The 18,310-nt window shown below is 41.2% G+C and overlaps 1 protein-coding gene across 1 annotated transcript in view; it reads right to left on the reverse strand.

Annotated features, from left to right (window-relative positions):
* Window positions 1–17,898, reverse strand: part of agmo (alkylglycerol monooxygenase) — a 55,234-nt gene extending 37,336 nt beyond the window's left edge. Inside the window, exons 1-3 of the mRNA XM_044033196.1 lie at window positions 17,555–17,898; window positions 6,624–6,754; window positions 6,234–6,385 (exon numbers count right to left, since the gene is read on the reverse strand). Coding sequence (XP_043889131.1) covers window positions 6,234–6,385; window positions 6,624–6,754; window positions 17,555–17,653 — 382 coding nt within the window. The 5' untranslated portion in view covers window positions 17,654–17,898. The remainder of the gene's footprint in view (window positions 1–6,233; window positions 6,386–6,623; window positions 6,755–17,554) is intronic.
* Between the last annotated feature and the right edge of the window lie 412 nt (window positions 17,899–18,310).

Here is an 18,310-nt window from a genome sequence, read left to right on the forward strand (position 1 = left end):
GGACGACCAGAACTCTTCCTCGACCTGGCCGTCCAGGAAAACTGAGCAATCATGGGAGACGAGCCTTGGTGAGAAAGGTAAAGAAGAACCCAAAGATCACTGTGGCTGAGCTCCTGAGATGCAGTAAGAAGATGGGAGAAAGTTCCACAAAGTCCACTATCACTGCAGACCTCCACCAGTCAGGGCTTTATGGCAGAGTGGCCCGACAGAAGCCTCTCCTCAGTGCAAGACATATGAAAGCCTGCAGAGAGTTTGCCAACAAACACATGAAGGACTCCCAGACTATGAGAAATAAGATTCTCTGGTCTGATGAGACCAAGATTGAACTTTTCGGCGTTAATTCTAAGCGGTATGTGTGGAGAAAACCAGGCACTGCTCATCACCTGCCCAATACAATCCCAACAGTGAAACATGGTGGTGGCAGCATCATGCTATGGGGGTGTTTTTCAGCTGCAGGGACAGGACGTCAGACTGGGCCGAAGGTTCACCTTCCAACAAGACAATGACCCTAAGCACACAGCTAAAATAATAAGGAGTGGCTTCAGAACAACTCTGTGACCATTCTTGACTGGCCCAACCAGAGCCCTGACCTAAACCCAATTGAGCATCTCTGGAGAGACCTGAACATGTCTGTCCACCAACGTTCACCATCCAACCTGACAGAACTGGAGAAGATCTGCAAGGAAGAATGGCAGAGGATCCTCAAATCCAGGTGTGAAACACTTGTTGCATCATTCTCAAGAAGACTCATGGCTGTACTAGCTCAAAAGGAGCTTCTACCCAATACTGAGCAAAGGCTCTGAATACTTATGACCATGTGATATTTCACTTTTTCTTTTTTAATACATTTGAAGAAATGTCTACATTTCTGTTTTTTTTCTGTCAAGATGGGGTGCTGAGTGTACATTAATGAGAAATAAAATGAACTTTTTTGATTTTAGAAAATGGCTGCAATGAAACAAAGAGTGAAAAATTTAAAGGGGTCTGAATACTTTCCGTACCCACTGTATATATATATATATATATAGCGTGTGTGTGTATATACAGTATATATATATCTAGTGTGTCTGACAGGGAAAAAGGAGTCGCCAAGTTATGGACCCCATGTGTTTGTTACAAAGAAATGAGAAGAATTGTTGTGTGTTCATACCAAATGTAATAGAATAACTAGAACTTCCTGGACTTTCTTCAATGTGTTGCTCTTTGATTGGACGAGGTCATATCAAACCTAGACACTCACAAGTTTCAGCATAAAACCTTCATTTTTACCACACCACATTTTACCACACCAAAATCAGGGTATCAGTTAAAACTTGGGGGAGAAAAGTTCAAACTTGAATCTTATAAACCCATCTGAGTTCATAATATACATTCTACAAATAGCAGATACGAGCTAAACTTCCAACAAAGCAGCTGAAACGTGGCTTGTGGACATATTTTAGGTTCTACACCGTATTAAACTAATCTGCTGACTCACCGGTTAGCTTAGCTGCTCCACCCAGGTGAAGTGGCAGAGAAGGCATCACAAACAAGCAGCACAGGAATCTAGGTACTAATAAATAATGTTGCGGAAGTGAACTATCTGAATATCTTTGAAGGAAATATGCATCACGTAACATTTGTTCAACAGCAGCAGTGGAAAACTTTCCTGTCAAAAAATATGGGACATTTCATACAACCCAAACAAAAATTGACATGAAGAATTCACTTTCTCTGCGTCTGCATATCCCCAAACATCATTTAAATGTTTAATATTCCACCACAGCTGGTGTTTTTCTGTGCAGATTCAAGACCAAATGCCCAGAATTGTCCACAAATTCAGTCTTTCCACAAGCTTTTACTGATACTTCTGTGCAGGAAGAATCCTGGACGTGGCCCAAATGCCTGCAGACTGGTGTGGCTCTCGCTTTCCTCTCAATCTGCTGCTATCTCCAGGATCACAGTGTCTGGCGAGAGTGAGTGCCAAGCAGTCACGTCTCGTCAGCAGAGGAGGCATCAGTGCAGACGACTGACCGCCTTTCTGCGTACTTTCCACTTAATTATCTCTGCGCCACTCTTTCATGTGGAAGTCACGAGAGGGAAACTATGAAAGAGAGGCCATAAAACTGGTCAAAGTGAAACTGATATTTTACACCGAGGATAATATGTGCTCATATTTCCCAGCAGAGGATGTCACTTCTGCTTTTTTTCTGCAGTTTACCGTTGTATTTTTTTCCCTTATTGTGCACTAATCAAAGATTTACAGCTCATCTGTCCTGACACAAATGGATCATGCAAAACCCGGTCTGAGCGCAGAACTGAATTATGATATGAGAGCCATAAAAAAGCTAAAAAACACTGTTACATGACAGTTTGACACCCATTAAACTGCAGAGAAGCTTGTTCTAGCCGCATCCTGCATATGTTTCATTCCCCACTGCTTCATTACACATCCCACACTTTGGAATTGTTCGGTTCAGCCTTGCTCAGGAACGAGCCGCGGGTCAAAGTCTGGTTGACCGAGATGACCTGGGAGGACCAGCATGAGGAGCGGGGACCGCACCACAAAAAAAAAATAAAGAAAAGAAGCTTACACATCCTGCAGCCACACAGCACCAGACAATTATCCACGACCCTACAATGTTCCATGATAACAACCCCAATGAGCTGGAAGACGAGGAAATGGAAGTGAGTGGAAACTTTTTTTTCCTGGAGACATTTAAAAAAAAAAAAACGATTCTGCAGTTCAAAAATAAACGAAACAAAGCACATAATAACTGTGAGCGTCATTCCTCTGCATGGTCAGGGCGGGGCGACAGAGAGCAACACTCACATCATTAAATCGTAATTCAAGACACATCACCATGGTAATTTAATAAATAGTCACACATATGGTTCATTGGGCCTCAGAGCATCAACAAAGGCAGCTTAGCCTGTTTCCTGGGAAACAAGAGTGAGGAGATTTATTTACATGATTCACTGTGAAGCTGCTGACACACAGTGATACGAACACTGACACAGACTAGATCTGATCCTCGAGCTGGAAGAATTCGCTTTTAAACCGAGTTGAATTAAATCTCCACCCCGACATCTATCAATGCCGTTTTACTCTACACAATTGTATCCCACTTATTACATTTGCTTGTTGACATGGGAGGAACTTACTGCTCAAGGGGCCAATAATAGTTTTGTGAGGCCACATGATCTTGACCTTTGACCACTCAAATCTAAAGAGTTCATCTGATGTTTTGTGCCAGGTTTGAAGAAAACCTCTGGAGGCATTCCTAAGATAACATGTTCACATGGCAAAAAACAACTGGGTCCTCAGCTTGTTCTTGCTATTTTGAAGCCATTGCTGAACGGAAACTTGAGTTTTGTAAAGAACTCACTCTCCCACACCAAAGTTCACAGAGAAAACCAGTGATTTTAACATCACAGCACACAGGAGTTGTTGATCCACAGCTGCCTCCATCACTAACTTCAAATGTGTTATTTTGTGACTTCAGTGTTTGAAATCCTTTGTTTAGATTGACCTCAGTAACACAAACTGACCACACAAGGCAGCAGAGGCTAAAAAGGCAGGTTTTCTATATGGAGTTTAGTGCAGGTGAATAAGCACTGAAGAAACTTGGTTTTCCAGTGGAGAAAGACTGTTTAACAGGGAGGTAATGTGGCAAATATATTCTTAAGATATCACAGACTGAATGCAGGCATGGAATTTTTCTTTAGTTAGTTGGATAGATTGCATCAGTGATTGAAGGCCTCCAATATAAACCTGCGAATAAAGAAAACATAAAAATCTGGAAACCACGTCAGCAGTCCACCAATAATGAGCAGGTAAACAAGTCGAGGTGTGAATTGGGGTGAGGTGGGCCTTCAAGACAGCATTGTAGGTGGCTGATGATTGGAAGGTCACTCTGAATGGACATACTGTAGATGGCTTCCTTTACCCCTCTCTCAAACCATTGGTCTTCTCTGTCCAATAATACAGATGTTGACAATTTCCTCCAAAGACTGTCTCTCTTCTCTTCTGCGCTTCTGGAAAATCACCATGACCATGTCGTTTTCTTCATCAATGGTGGCTGTCAGAGGTGCTTCTTTGTGTTTGTTTGAGGATTTAATAAACACCTTGGCTCATGTGAACTCACAATTCACATGATGGTTTTGTTGTGGCAAGTTTCCACCAAGTGGAACGGCTCAATTTGGTAAGGTTTTTTGTGTTTCCATTAGGAATAGTACCAAACTAACTGTGTTAGGGGTGGTTAGATGATTGGGCAACAGAAAAGCATCACTCCCTAGAGACTGATGTTTCTTCAAAGGCGGCAATCTATCCTCATACAAAGCTCAACATCTCAGCCACAAACCGAGCAGCTCTGTTGTTGTGTGTTGTGTTCGATGTTGTTGTTCGTTGATGGCGCACTGATACAACATCACGCTCCATATGTTGCTGATGCGGGCACCAAGAGCTTTACCATTCCAAACAGAACTGTACCGTGATGGAAATGCGGCTTTAAAGACCTCAAGGTGCCACCAAGGAGACTCGCCCAACAAAATCAAAACTGAAGAAGCCTTTTGGGTGAGCGGTTCAATGTCTCCAAGGACCTGAGAAAAGTCCAGTGGCCTTCGTTTTTAGCACTTAAAGACTACATGACCTATATGACTGAGAACCTTCACATTTTTTGTTCTCGTTTTTGCTTATCATTACTGTATTTCCTTTTGAAAAGAAGAAGAAAAGAAACCGTGGACTATAATTTCAATGCCAACATGCCAAGATACAGAAGGCGTGTTAGGCATAAATAATTCCCTTTAACAAAGCAGTGGTAGCTAAAAAAAAACTCAGGAGAGTCCTGAGGTGATGTTCCCTGTGACCTCAAAATCATGTTGGCCAGTTGTTGCCATGCACTTTTAAAAAAACACACACAGCTTCTGTTTTACCAGATTCTAACATCAACACGGTGGCAGTGGACTTTCTTCCAAAAACCATGTTGTGGACCCGACGTCGGACAGCCTGACGTGCTGCTGACACAAATAAACATCGGTGCAGGTCACAGATAAATACCACTTTACCAGCTGAGCATCTGGCGCGAGGATCAGCCAACACACATGGAAAGAGTCTTTTTTTTTTTTAAGATGTCCAGCCACTACTTAAGAAATACTGCATCCAGTGCATCCAGTATATTTTTTAGATTTTGGAGTATAGTGATGCTGAGGGATGTTGCTGCTGCAGAGCCGTGACTTTTCACAGACTGTCGCTGTGACAGCTCCGGGTTCAGACCACAGTCCTCTGGAGACCACGGCCTCTCACATCTGCACAGCCGTAAACCAGCTGGACGTAACTCAAAAATAATTGCTTCCTCTGCAAACGTCCAGGAAAGCATGATGTGTGTGTGTGCTATCTTCACCACTCCTCCCCGCAGGGATGCCAACTAAATCAACATTTTACTACCGTTTATCATCAGCTCGCTTTGTACTGTCCTTTTTTTGTGTTTGTATTTTGTACCACGTAGCTACATGACAGGAGAGGAGCACAAATTTGGTGTTGGATTAAATAATCAATAACTGGTACTTAACTGGTCCTCTTTGAATCTGGACACATGGTGCTATCAATATTTATGTCAAGTTTATTCTGACTTTGCTTCACAACAGGTAGAAATTGCCAGTGCAGTCAGCTAGCATCTCTCTACAGTCCTAACAATATTCATGTTAAGTTTATTCTAACTTTGGTTTAGAAAAAAAAAAGCTGGAAATCGGTTTTCTGATTTATTTATGTTACCTTACCTTATTCCACTTTGCCTTTAAAACAGTTGCTAGTGCAGTTAGTTCATATTTTCAGATTCCCAGGAATTAATGGTATCCCAGCATGGTATTCCAGCAGTGCTAACAATATTTATGCTAGCACAATTTTCTAGCAGCTAGTTGCTTTAAAAAAGTTGGGAATAAGATTCCCAACAGCAAACAGTGCTATACCAGTAGTATGTATGTCAAATGTATTTTACCTTTGCTTTAAAGCAGAGGGAATCAGAATCCTAAACCATGTAAAACCACACAACAACGACCGCAAACAAAACAACTGCCACAGAAGTAGAAAGTGTGGAAACAAGTGACGATAAATTACATTAAAATCCTTAAACCTTCACTTTTGACTGTGTATATAATTTGTCCTTGTCAATATGTCTGTGTCGGGCATTGTTTTCACAAAAACATATAGCAACTGGACTTGTGGTTTTCTTGAAATGTAGATTATGTGTTTGTACCATGAGAGAAGCGATGAACCCAGTAGTAGCCCAGATCCACACCCAGGAAGGTGAACCACCAGGTCCAGGCCGAGTCCCAGGGCAGTTCCACCAAGCGATAGTGGTCCCATACGTAGATGTAAGCAGTCAGCTCAGTGCTCCTCATCAACAACCTGTGAACAGGGAGGGACAGTCAGTGTTATTTATATTCAAATCTACATACTATAAGGCAAACCTGTAGTGTAAAGCAGCTTCAGAGTGGTTATCAAGACCAGAAAAGTGCTATATGAATACAGACCATTTATTATTGCTCTCATGACCTCTGACATAAATGTGACGTCATAGTAATGAGTTGTTGATTAAAAAAAAAAAGAAAAAAAACGGCAATCTCAGCAAAAATGGAACACTCACGATGGAAGTCTGGAGAACATTCCAGCAGATATGGAGGTGAGTCCATCACTGATGCTGTACACTGGGTCTCCTGACTTCAGCAGGCCCACCAGCACCTCCAGGACCATCAGGCCTATAAAGAAAGGAGTGGCCTACACACACACACACACACACACACACACACACACACACACAGGGTGTCATCATGATTCAGCAAAATTGCAGACTGTGAAAACACAGACCGTCTCGAGTTGGCTGTTGCTTTTAGCAGTTGTGTTTGTTTTGGCAGACAAGCTAAAAGATCACCAGACTTTCATGTGTCCTGATCCATGATGTTTGTTTCACAGTCGCAGGTCCAGGAGCGTGGGGTCTAAAACCACATTGTTTTGGCAGATTGAGGATCACAAACATTTGTCTGTGAGGTGGCTCCGTGGCTGGAAATCACCTCACCGTGTTGGGATCGGTTCGGCCTCTGAGCTAAAGCACACATTTTCAATTTTAAATGGCTTCAGCTGCATTGTGGGCCTCGTTCTTTGACGCCAGCCTATCAAACAAAAAATGTTCTAGCTTTACGCTCGAGCCAGTCAAATAAAGTTTCATGCTTTAAAGTCAAACAATTCAAAAAAGTTGAAAGACCTTTTTAAAAAACAGGTTTTTCTTGGAGGAATTGCACCATGTCGCCACCACTTTAGCTTTAACATTAGCAACTCTTGCTACATGCTAAACACACAGCTAATAGTGTGTTCTCTTACGTTATCTCTTACGTCGAGAATAAAGTCATACTATTGTGACAATTAAGTCATAATTATTATTATTCAAGCTCAGATGATCAGATGCAAACCTGTGGAGCACTTTGTGAAGTTATATTTTGATTTGGGCTTCACAAATAAAGAAAATACTCATCAGCTCCACATTATCAACAGCATCAGGACTTTGAGAAGACTGCGAGAGAAAGAAAGTCTGTTTCCAAGAAAGAATCACACAGACTTGGCAGAAAACATCTCTTTTGTGGAGGAAAAAATGGCCGGTAGTTGTCGACTGCTGGTTACATCTGCATTCTGTTGCTGTCATAATAACAATAAAAAAAATCTCATAATATGACTTTTTTTGTTCTGTTGTAATATTACAAAATGATTCTGGAAAGATTCAATAATTTTATTCTCTTCAGTTTGGCCCTAATACTCCACATTCGTTGACCACATACAAACTGAGAAATCGGGGAAAAATATGAACGCAAATGTATATTTGGGTTAGCTATTGATCACATTACCAATCACTAACAGAGCGACGCAACATTTAGCTCCCAGAAATAGCGTAGCAGCATGTCCACGGACAGAAATTAAACAGTGCTACATGTGTACAACTGATTTACTGTGAAACAAAAAAGCAAAAATGTGTAATTAACAGTAAAAGTAGTGGATAGTTGGAGTCAGAAATCTGACTTGTGACGGTGTTCCAGCTAAAATTACGACTTCCGACTACAACTGGAAGGCACCATGACTTCCAAAAACCACGTCCAACAGCAGGAACCAGATCCGAGTAGCTTCTCAGTGATAGCATGACTTCCTATTTCCATCTAATCCTTCACTGTTGCATGATTAGCTCACCCCACCATCACACATTTGCTAGGATAGTAGGTATAACACCTGTAAATCATTAAGCTAGTTAGCCTGATAGCTGCAGTTACTGACAAAATGCTACAGCTAGCAGCTAATGTAGCACTTGCACACAGAGGCTCTTTCTGGAACTTTCTGTGTAAATTCCCTTTAGAAAACAAACAAAAACATTTGAAAAAGAAAAAAAAATGGATGCATGAGCTGTAGCTTCAGTAGCAAAACAATTTAGTCATTAGACGTGGTAACAAATTGCTGTGCTGAAGAATTCACCCCAACATTTATAACCCAGAACCAAAAACCTCAGCCTGATGTTGTTAGCATGAGCACAACAGAATTACAAGCTTGTAATTAGATGTTTCTACTGAAATGTTTACCAACTTTATAAAAACCCTAAAGTATTTTGTAGCAGCTTAAAGGACTGAGGGGAAAAAAAACCACTTCATTCTTAGGAGTGTTGTCATTTTCTAGTATGGTTTATAAATCAATTATTGGAAATAGGCTTCTTTTTCTTTGGAATATATATATTACTGCATAAAACAAATAAATGTTTACAAATGTATAAACTATAAATCTACAGCCCCTTTCAGACTGTTATGTTCCTCAAAGCATTTGTTATTTATTTAAAGGTGACATAGAATGCTTGTGTCACACATATATGTTAGTTATGGAGGTCTACTTATATATATGAACTTGTTTTCATGATTTAAAACCTCCTAATCGCTGCAAATGAGCCGATCAAAATATCTCCTCACTGACGCTCTCGTCAGCTGCGCTGTTTCAGACCAAAACCACACCCCTAGAATGTGGACTGTGTTGTGATTGGCCAGCCAACCAGAGCTTTCCCACTGTGCTGTGATTGGCCAGCTACCTGGAAGTGACGTAATAGATAGGCCAGCTCTCAGATACACAGCTCCCCCTCTGGCACAGTGGATGCTCTGCATCTCAGCAGCTATAACGAGAGTAGTTCTTCTTCTTCTGCGGTTGAATGTACGCAACCGGATGTGCCCGGACTAGTGCCCACACCAGGAGGCGCTACGGTGGTGAGAGGAGTGGTGAGGATTTTTGATGACGACATCAAATTAAAGAAGTGCCGATCCGCTTCGCAGAGCCCTGGAAAACAATACAACACTATTTTCTCAGCAGTGACTGAACTGTTGTTCTGAAACTTTAGGGTTTCATAAACGAGGTCATGACGCAGATACACACACACAAACGCAGCGTTAATTGGAGCTTCCGGTCTATGTGGGCTTTAAGCACAGAGGTCTCAAACCCACAGTCCGCGGGGCACATTCAGGCCCCCAATCAATTTCATGCGCCCCGCCACATGTAATTCATTCATGTAATTTTCATTAAAAATATAAATTTTGCCTCATAAATACTTCACGTGAGCTATTCATTGTTCCATATCAAAACAAAAATATTATTATTACAACATATTTTTCCTCCAAAAAAACTGGACCCTCAGTGGCCCACAGGTCATTTGTGTTTGAGAACCCTGCCTTATTTTTACACACACACACTAATCCATGAATTTAACTTCATTCTTTTTAACACATTAAACTTAACACACATCAATAGTGAACACACAAACCAGGAGCAGTTGGGATTTGTTTCTGGTATCTGAAGTTAATTAAAAGCTCCCTCTCTGTGAATAAATGTCTTATTAAAACAAACATCTGGTATTTTTCTTCTTAAACTTAGATTATTTTGCTAGTGTAAAAATTTGATAAGAACAATCTCAAGGAGTTGAGGCTTTATTTTTCTTTCTTGAACTAAGTGTTTGGAGTGTTTTCCATACAGAACCTCATACATCCATGATTTGGAAAGTTCTCAGACTTTCATACATGTAACTATGCAGTAAATAAACTACACTTTCTACCTTCTAGAAATGTGTTCTGCCAAAACAAATCCTCCCATTTCACATTCCAACTCAAAAATCCTAACAGTATAAATCTACCATTTAAAAAGGGTTTTGTTTTTGCAGTGTTTGTCCTGTTTCTTTCTGCTGACTTATGAATTTACACACACTTTACTATCAGACCCAAAGTAAATGAAACATAGCGCTCCTTTTTTATTGGCTAAAAATGTGATCCGTGAAGATAAATGTGCATTTGTTCAATAATAATCAGCAACTAATTAATAACAATCTGCAACAAGCATCTTCCCAGTTTCATGATTCTATGAAGCATACATGATGCAGACAGTTGTATTGTAGTAGTCGTTAATATGACCACTTTAGTCCGAATTAGACAGCAGATGTCCATCCTTTTGCTAGCTTAACTCACAGATGATAGTCTGGCTAACTTTAGACGCAGTTTTTTCTTTAACTTTAAAGGAGACATATTATACCCTATTTCCCCATTAAAATAGTTCCCTGGTGTCCTAATGAACATGTCAGTGACATGCTTTGGTCAAAATACCATAAGGATGAAGCATCATAGTAGTTCAATAACCCTGCTAAACCCGCCCCTTTCAGAACGCTCTGTTTTGTGCGTGGTCCCTTTAAATGCAAATGAGACACAGGCAAACACACACCCACTTCTTCCAGGGGGTTTCTGATTTGTCCTCTTTACAGCGCTCACTCGCTCAGCTCCTGTTCCCTCCCCTCATTCCTCTCCCCCTCCCTCCACTAGTTCTCTGACAATATCAACATGGCAGCGTGCGCGGAAAACGGCGAGAGTGCCGTCACAGGAAGAGACGTCCTACATAAGGATGGAGCCGAACACTGTCCAACTGTAAATCAGTGAAAAACACTGCTGGCGAGCAGGCGAGCTGCATAAACTGCCGCTGTATGTGACTGTATCAGACTGAGTCTGTGCTCCGGAGCTGGCGATCAGCGGTGGCGATCAGTGGTGCTGTCCCGAGGTCTTGATCCTTGTGTCAGATGTCTCTTCTTGTGACGGCACTCTCTGTGAAAATTACTTAAAAAGACTTAGGGATAGCATCGCTGATCGCCACCGCTGATAGCCACAAATTGTGTGTGTTTGTACGTCGGTGAAATACGGTCACTGACTAAATACGGCGACCGCTGGCCACAGTCTGATGTGAAGTGGTGCGAACACGCAAACACACATTTGCTGACTTTATCCGGCACATTAGCTTTATATATAAAATCCTCTGTAAAACACTGTGCTCCACTGTGCAGCCACCAACAGCACACTTGTCCCTCCGCATTGAAATAATACCGCTCTTCCTCCCTCGCCTGCACTCTCGCAGGGACAAGGTGGAGCTAAGGTGGAGCTAAGGTGGAGCTCTCCAAGTAAACTTACTGGTGGGGTGGTAACATTCGCGGTGAAAAAATTAAGTAGTACAGTGCAGAATGTAGAAAACAATCGACTGTGTCGTTTCCATCCCTATTTGTGAGTCTTCTTAAACTTTGATCTACAGTTGGACATTGTTGGCTTTGACTATTCACTGACGACTGGAATCCTTGTTGCTTTACTCAGAAATTTTCGGTTGGTTTGAGGACGTGTGAATACCCAACTGAACTCTAATGCGCACCAAAGAAGGGAACTCTGGTCCCCCTAAAAACAAACATAGGTCTTGGTTCGCCACAAGTGAACCAAATGCAGGGAGCGGACTACAATGCAGGGCATTGTGGGTAAACATATGTGAGTGTAGAACAACCCACAGATGAGCAAGTACTCTTCTTCATTGTTGTCGTGTATTCTCTTTCAGTCATTCTTGATGCAGCGCCACCCTAACCCAAGTCCCTAATCGTACTGAGTGTAGCGGAGACGATTAGGTGTGAAAACAACCTCAGTATCAGCTCAGCTCAGCTCGCCTGGAACTTCTCCAGAGGAGGAACTATAAATTGGAAAAGACTAGAGTGGAGTCGTGCTACAACTGTGCTGGAAACACGTAATAACCCTTTAATGGCTCTGTCAAACATGGAGCTGATTAGTGAGGGAGCAGCTCTCGCTCCGGGACATGTGTGTCCGCCCACATCTGCAGGTGTGTGTATGCATGTGTGCAGCATGCAGGTGTGCAACATGAGTGTGTGTGTGAGCAGCAACGGGGACATGCGATCACACGCAACAACAGTCCAACATCTGGAAGCACAGCTGCGGCCAACAAATGAGCTCGCACAGACCCAACCCACACAGAGAGAGGTAGAGAGAGAGAGGGAGAGAGAGGGAGGGAGACAGACAGACAGACAGAGAGATACAGCCTGAAAAGTGTTTGTTTTTCCCCGCTCATCTTCTTCAATCATTGAGCAGAGAAAGTTTAGAGTTTAGAGCAGGGGTGTCAAACTTACAGCGTGCGGGCTGGAATCGCCCTGCAAGGGGGTCCAGTCCGGCCCACGGGTTAAATTTGCAATTTGACAAAATACATAAAAATAAAATAATATATACACACACACATATATATATATATATACACATATATATATATATATATACACACACTGTTATAGTCAGCGTAGACAACACTGCCACAGAACTAACAGCAGAGGGCATTTGGGTCTGTATGTGCCATTTTGTTCTATCATTATTGGAATTACCTGCTTTTCAGAGTGTCGGATTTTCCAAGACAAATGGACCTCTATTTTTTCACGGATGTGAGTGGGAAACCTGTGTGCCTGGTGTGCATGCAGCAAATTTCAGTGATTAAGGAATATAATCTCCGGCGCCACTATGAGACTCAGCATGGCGAAAAATTGCACAGAGAATTGAGAAGAAACAAAATAAATGAATTGTTGGCAGGTCTGAGGAAACAGAAGTCTGTTTTCACCCGGAGCCGAGAGACCAGTGATGCCGCAGTGAAAGCCAGCTACTTAATTGCCAGCAAAATAGCATCAGCATCAAAGCCGTACTGTGAGGGGGAGTTTGTTAAAACTTGCTTGCTGACGGCTGCGGATATTGTGTGTCCTGAGAAGCGACAAGCTTTTGCCAATATTAGCCTGACGCGGAATACTGTGGCAGACAGGATTTCGGAACTATCGACAGATTTGGACAGCCCACTTAAACGCAAAGTGCCACAACAGCCAAGGACATTTTCCGTTGGACAGAGTCGGAGTGGACTGGTCCTGCGCTGTCAGCCTGGCTACAGATGGTGCACCATCAATGATAAAGGCAGGTGACAAAGTTCAGAGAAAAAGTGCAAGCCGCAAATGGAGGGGATGATTTTTGGATATTTCACTGTATTTTGCATCAGGAGGCAGTGTGCTGCAAGTCGTTAAAAATGGATCACGTCATGGGGGTGGTTGTCCGAACTGTTAATTTCATCCGAGCCAGAGGTCTGCATCATCGTCACTTTAACAGCCTTCTCAGTGACAGTAACATCCCTTCTTTACATTACATTACATGTCATTTAGCAGACGCTTTTATCCAAAGCGACTTACAATGGAATCAAGTACAATTAGCCAGGGGTGGAATCGAACTTGCGACCATGATGTCTTTGGTACACAAGGTAGGGTCTTAACCACTGAGCCACTCCACCCTCCACCTTCTTCCACATGAGCTTCATATATAAAATCCTCTGTAAAACACTGTGCTCCACTGTCCGCGTTGACATAATACTGCTCTTCCTCCCTCGCCTGCACTCTCGCAGCGACAAGTCAGCAAACGTATGTTCGCACCACTTCGCATCAGACTGCGTATTTAGTCAGCGAACGTATTTCACCGACGTACAAACACACACATTGTTAAGAAAAGGTCACACAGAGCTCATAACTGACCATTCTGACACGTCCTAATTAAAAAGATTTGTTCAGTACATAAAGCAGCTGTTTATGCTCGCCACCGCTGATCGCCAGCGGCGAGCTGCCTAAACTGTCGCTGTATGTGTGAGTGCCGTCACAGGAACAGACCTCCGACACATGGATACTTAGGGACAGCACCGCTGATCGCCACCAATGATCGCCAGCTCGCCCCTAAGTGTTTTTAACTGATTTACAGTTGGACAGTGTTCGGCTCCATCCTTATGTAGGACGTCTCTTCCTGTGACGGCACTCTCGCTGTTTTCTGCGCACGCTGCCATGCGTGCGCAGTTTGCCTGTGTCTCCTTTGCATATAAAGGGACCATGCGCGAAAACCGAGCGTTCTGAAAGGGGCGGGTTTAGCAGGGTTATTGAACTAGTATGATGCATCAACCTTATGGTATTTTGTGATTTTTTAAAGAAAAACTTAAATAAAAATCAGCAAAAGCATTTTAGCTGAGTCATGTTAGGGGCTGTTTATTTCTCATTTTTTGGGGAGAACAATAATTGTGACACCGTTGTTTTTCCTGGTTTCTTTGCTCCATAAAACAAAGGAATCATTCAAACTTTTTGGTTTGTAAGACATTTGAGAAAGTCATTAATTCCACATTTATGAACCAAATAATTAAACAGATGAATGGATTACGAAAATAATCATTAGTTGCAGCTCTGCACAGATTCAAACTGTTATTTTTTTGTTGTTTTCACCAGTGAGAATGTGTTTAATCCGTATTTAATATACTAAAATAAAACCTGGTTCAAAACAGGATTAAAGAGATTTTTTAGGACCAGTAGAAAACACATGCAGCATCAACAGAGTCTTTGTGATCTGGCAGACAATAAAATAAAAATGCCTTTGCCTTTGTTTTTATCTGTCTACAAATAAACTGTTTGTTGTGGTGTCTCAATAATTTTATTTCCCTTTGAATTTAACCTTAAAGAAACTTTGTCATGTTTTTTTTTAAAAAAAACAAAAAAAAAACAGATGTCAACATTTTTTCTACCTCACAAAACTCTCTTTTCTTTTCAGGAAATAAAGGTTTTATCAGCGCTCAGAGAGACAGACAGAGAGAGACAGACAGATATCTGGCAACAAGTCACCAGATAACAAATGAGAAGATTGTGTTTTGTTTTTGTTTATTTATTTTGGGACACACACACACACACACACACACACACACACACACACACACACACACACACACACACACACACACACACACACACACACACACACACACACACCTCCTGCTGCTGCTGTCAGGCTAATTCCTCTGCTCGTAAACTCTCGACAAAACATGTGCAGCACAAGTGTCAACTTTTCAGGATTTAATCTTCTTCTGTTAATAATTAATAACAGCTGCTGAGATGTAAGTAATGAATGAATAAATGAATGAATAAATATAAGATCAGGTTTCTTTTTAGTTTAAACAAAGATGTTTGAAAAACATCATCATTTAAAGATTTGATATTTATTTTATTTCTCTGTTTTTGGACCAGAAAGAAAGAAAGAAAGAAAGAAAGAAAGAAAGAAAGAAAGAAAGAAATCAGATCAGGGAAGGAAGGAAAGATGGAATTGAAAATGGAAGAGAGGTAAAAGACAGGAAGAAAGAAAATGGAAGGAGAAAGAAAGGAAGGGAAGAAGGAAGGCAGGAAGGGAAAAGGGAGAGGAAGGAAGGAAAAGAGGAATTCAAAGATGGAGGAGTAATGAAAAGGAGGAATGAAAAAAACGGAAGTAAAGTAGGAAGGAAGAACATGGAGAAGAAATTAAAGAGACATCTCTGTTGTCACATGATCATTTTGTTCTTTTCATCATTAAAAACAGGCAGTTATTTCTTTAATCTCTGAAACTCTGACATTTGAACAAATGAAAGATTCTTTATCATTAAATCATTGATTTCAAAGTAGAGACAAATGTTTAGTGATGGAATCGCAGCCCTCACATTTCTCTATCCTTTCATCCATAAAGGTTCTCAAACGTCCACTCATTTAAATGATTTATTTGAAATGATTTCTTTTATTTTATGTTTTATGGAGCAAAGAAATATTCACATTTAAGAAGCTGAACCATCCCAGAGTCTCGTGTGAGGATGATCGGGATCACTTTCAGACTCTGCCCGACTATGAATTGTGGGTAAAATCCTGTCACGTGTCTCCAGCTGAAATGGAGTGAGAAGTCGGGTTGAATTTGTTTGTGCATAGCCGGGTCTGGGTTCACCGGGTTCACCGGGTTCACCTGGTTCACCTGGTTCACCTGGTTCACTACCTGCCTGGTGTTGTGACATCATTGGGTCATTAATATAAATATTATATATTATATATCATATCACAGACTGTGGGGAAATGGCTTTACTCCACATTTAAAACTAATCGCCACCAAAACAGAGCTGTAGCGTTTAACAACAGTCGAGATTTGATGATCAAATGTGCGCCGCCATCCTCCGTCTGTCACTTCTGTTTTCTTCTCATTTACGTTCAGGTTCATGTTCTAATGTCATACACACAGTCAAGCTAAGCTAAACTGAGCCCAAACAAGACAGTTTTGTGTAAGAGTGACTGAGTGAGGAGGGAGAGGAGTCTTTGTTGAGAGCGTGTGATTGGAGCGTGACTGATTAATTACAGCTGAGTCATATGACTGCATGTGTCCTGCATGAGCTCATTTAACTGAAACTGATTTATTTTTTAAAAAAGAACCTCATTTAACATCAACAATATTCTATAAAACAGTTTGTTTTATTTATGTCAAAATTATAACAATTTCTTAGGTTAGGAAACAGTTTGTAATTCATGCCATTTTCGTAACTTTACATTTTAAACATGTTTTGTTAAAATGTTATTTCTTTTATTTTGGTAACACAAGTTATTTTACAAAATGGGTTACATTTAATTGTGGTATTACAACAACAGCTATATCAGGTCATTTAATGTTTTGTAATGTTTATAACATGTTTGTTTTTTTACATTAGAAGTTAATAAGTCACGTTTTCTGATATTAATTGAATTTGTGTGATATTTCTCTTGAAAAACATTTGTTGAATTAAAATGTTTTTTGTCACGTCAGTATCTTGTTTGAGCGACGTCACATTTTTGTTTTTGTAACAAATCTGTTATGAAAGACATGACTTTCCTGTAACCGTCTGGGTTTTTTACATCAAACCTTTTGTAATATTTCTTGTCAGAGAAAATGTTTACAAAAATATGAGCAGGGTGTTATATTGTTAATAAAATTACACTACAACTATTTCTCTCATCTTTTTGTAACATGAGTCTGTTTTTAATATTTGTTCATGTTTTCTAGATACAAAGTTTAGCAGAATTTCTCGTTGTGTCAGTATCACATTTTGTTTTATTTTCAGTGTTTCATGTCATTCATGTTCATTATCTGTGCACATTCTTAAAACGTATGAATAAATGAGGCTTTGATATTAGTGTGGTCAGGAGGACGTTTCTCACTCATTCTTTCACTCTAATTGAAGTTAATTAAGACTGTTTTGATTTAAAAACAGAAGGAAAATCCAAGCGCCCCTGCGTCTCAAAACCCCAGGAGGACGCTTTGTTTTTCTCTTTTATTTCCGGTTTTAAAGCAGTTTATCGGACGTTTTGAAGCGGACCACAGGTGGACGCTGTAAACTCACCTCGTGCACATACTGAGGAACTTCCTCCAGCGTCTGAAACGAGGACTCGTTCGGTGAGAGCATGCAAAACAAGGCACGGAACCCGGTGGGCGGCAGCATCCTCCCCGCTGCTCTGAGCTCCAGCTGCTGCGGCTGCTGCTGTTGTTGTTGTTACCTGTGCAGGTGTCTGTCTGTCTGTCTGTCTGTCTGTCTGTCTCCCTGTGTGTCCTCAGTCCAGTTAAAGTAGGTCAGTTATGAAACGTGGTGTGAGCTGCTGCTGCTGCAGAGACAGAAGTGAGTCCGTGTGCGTTCACCTGCTCCATCAGCTGCTGCTGATGATGATGTCAGGGGAGGGAAGTTCAAAGACCTTTGAACGCGTCAAGTCGCGCTCTTACACTTCCGAGTGCGGCCCGCTCTCGCGAGAGGTTGTTCAATCACAGGTTTGACTTGACGTGCGTGACGGGTCGGGGTCTGCTGAGGAGCACTCACACACAGAGTGAGTGGTTTGAGATGAGTGGAAATCCATTTGTGAAGCCTGTTCCACACGAGAGCATTTTCACAACGTCTATGTTACTGCAACCAGAAGAATGAAATAACGAATGAATGTTAAAAATGTCTTGTTTACTTATTCAAAATAACATCAGATGTTACAGAAATGTTGTTGTATGCAGATGAAGATTTCGCTCTGAATCTATGAATCTCTGAATCTCCCTCCACGGATTATGTTTGTCAGGTTTTTTTTCCATCTTTAAAAGTTTGGGAAACACTTTTTTTTTT

The sequence above is a fragment of the Solea senegalensis genome, linkage group LG9 (genome assembly GCF_019176455.1).
Source record: "Solea senegalensis isolate Sse05_10M linkage group LG9, IFAPA_SoseM_1, whole genome shotgun sequence".
Lineage (NCBI taxonomy): Eukaryota > Metazoa > Chordata > Actinopteri > Pleuronectiformes > Soleidae > Solea > Solea senegalensis.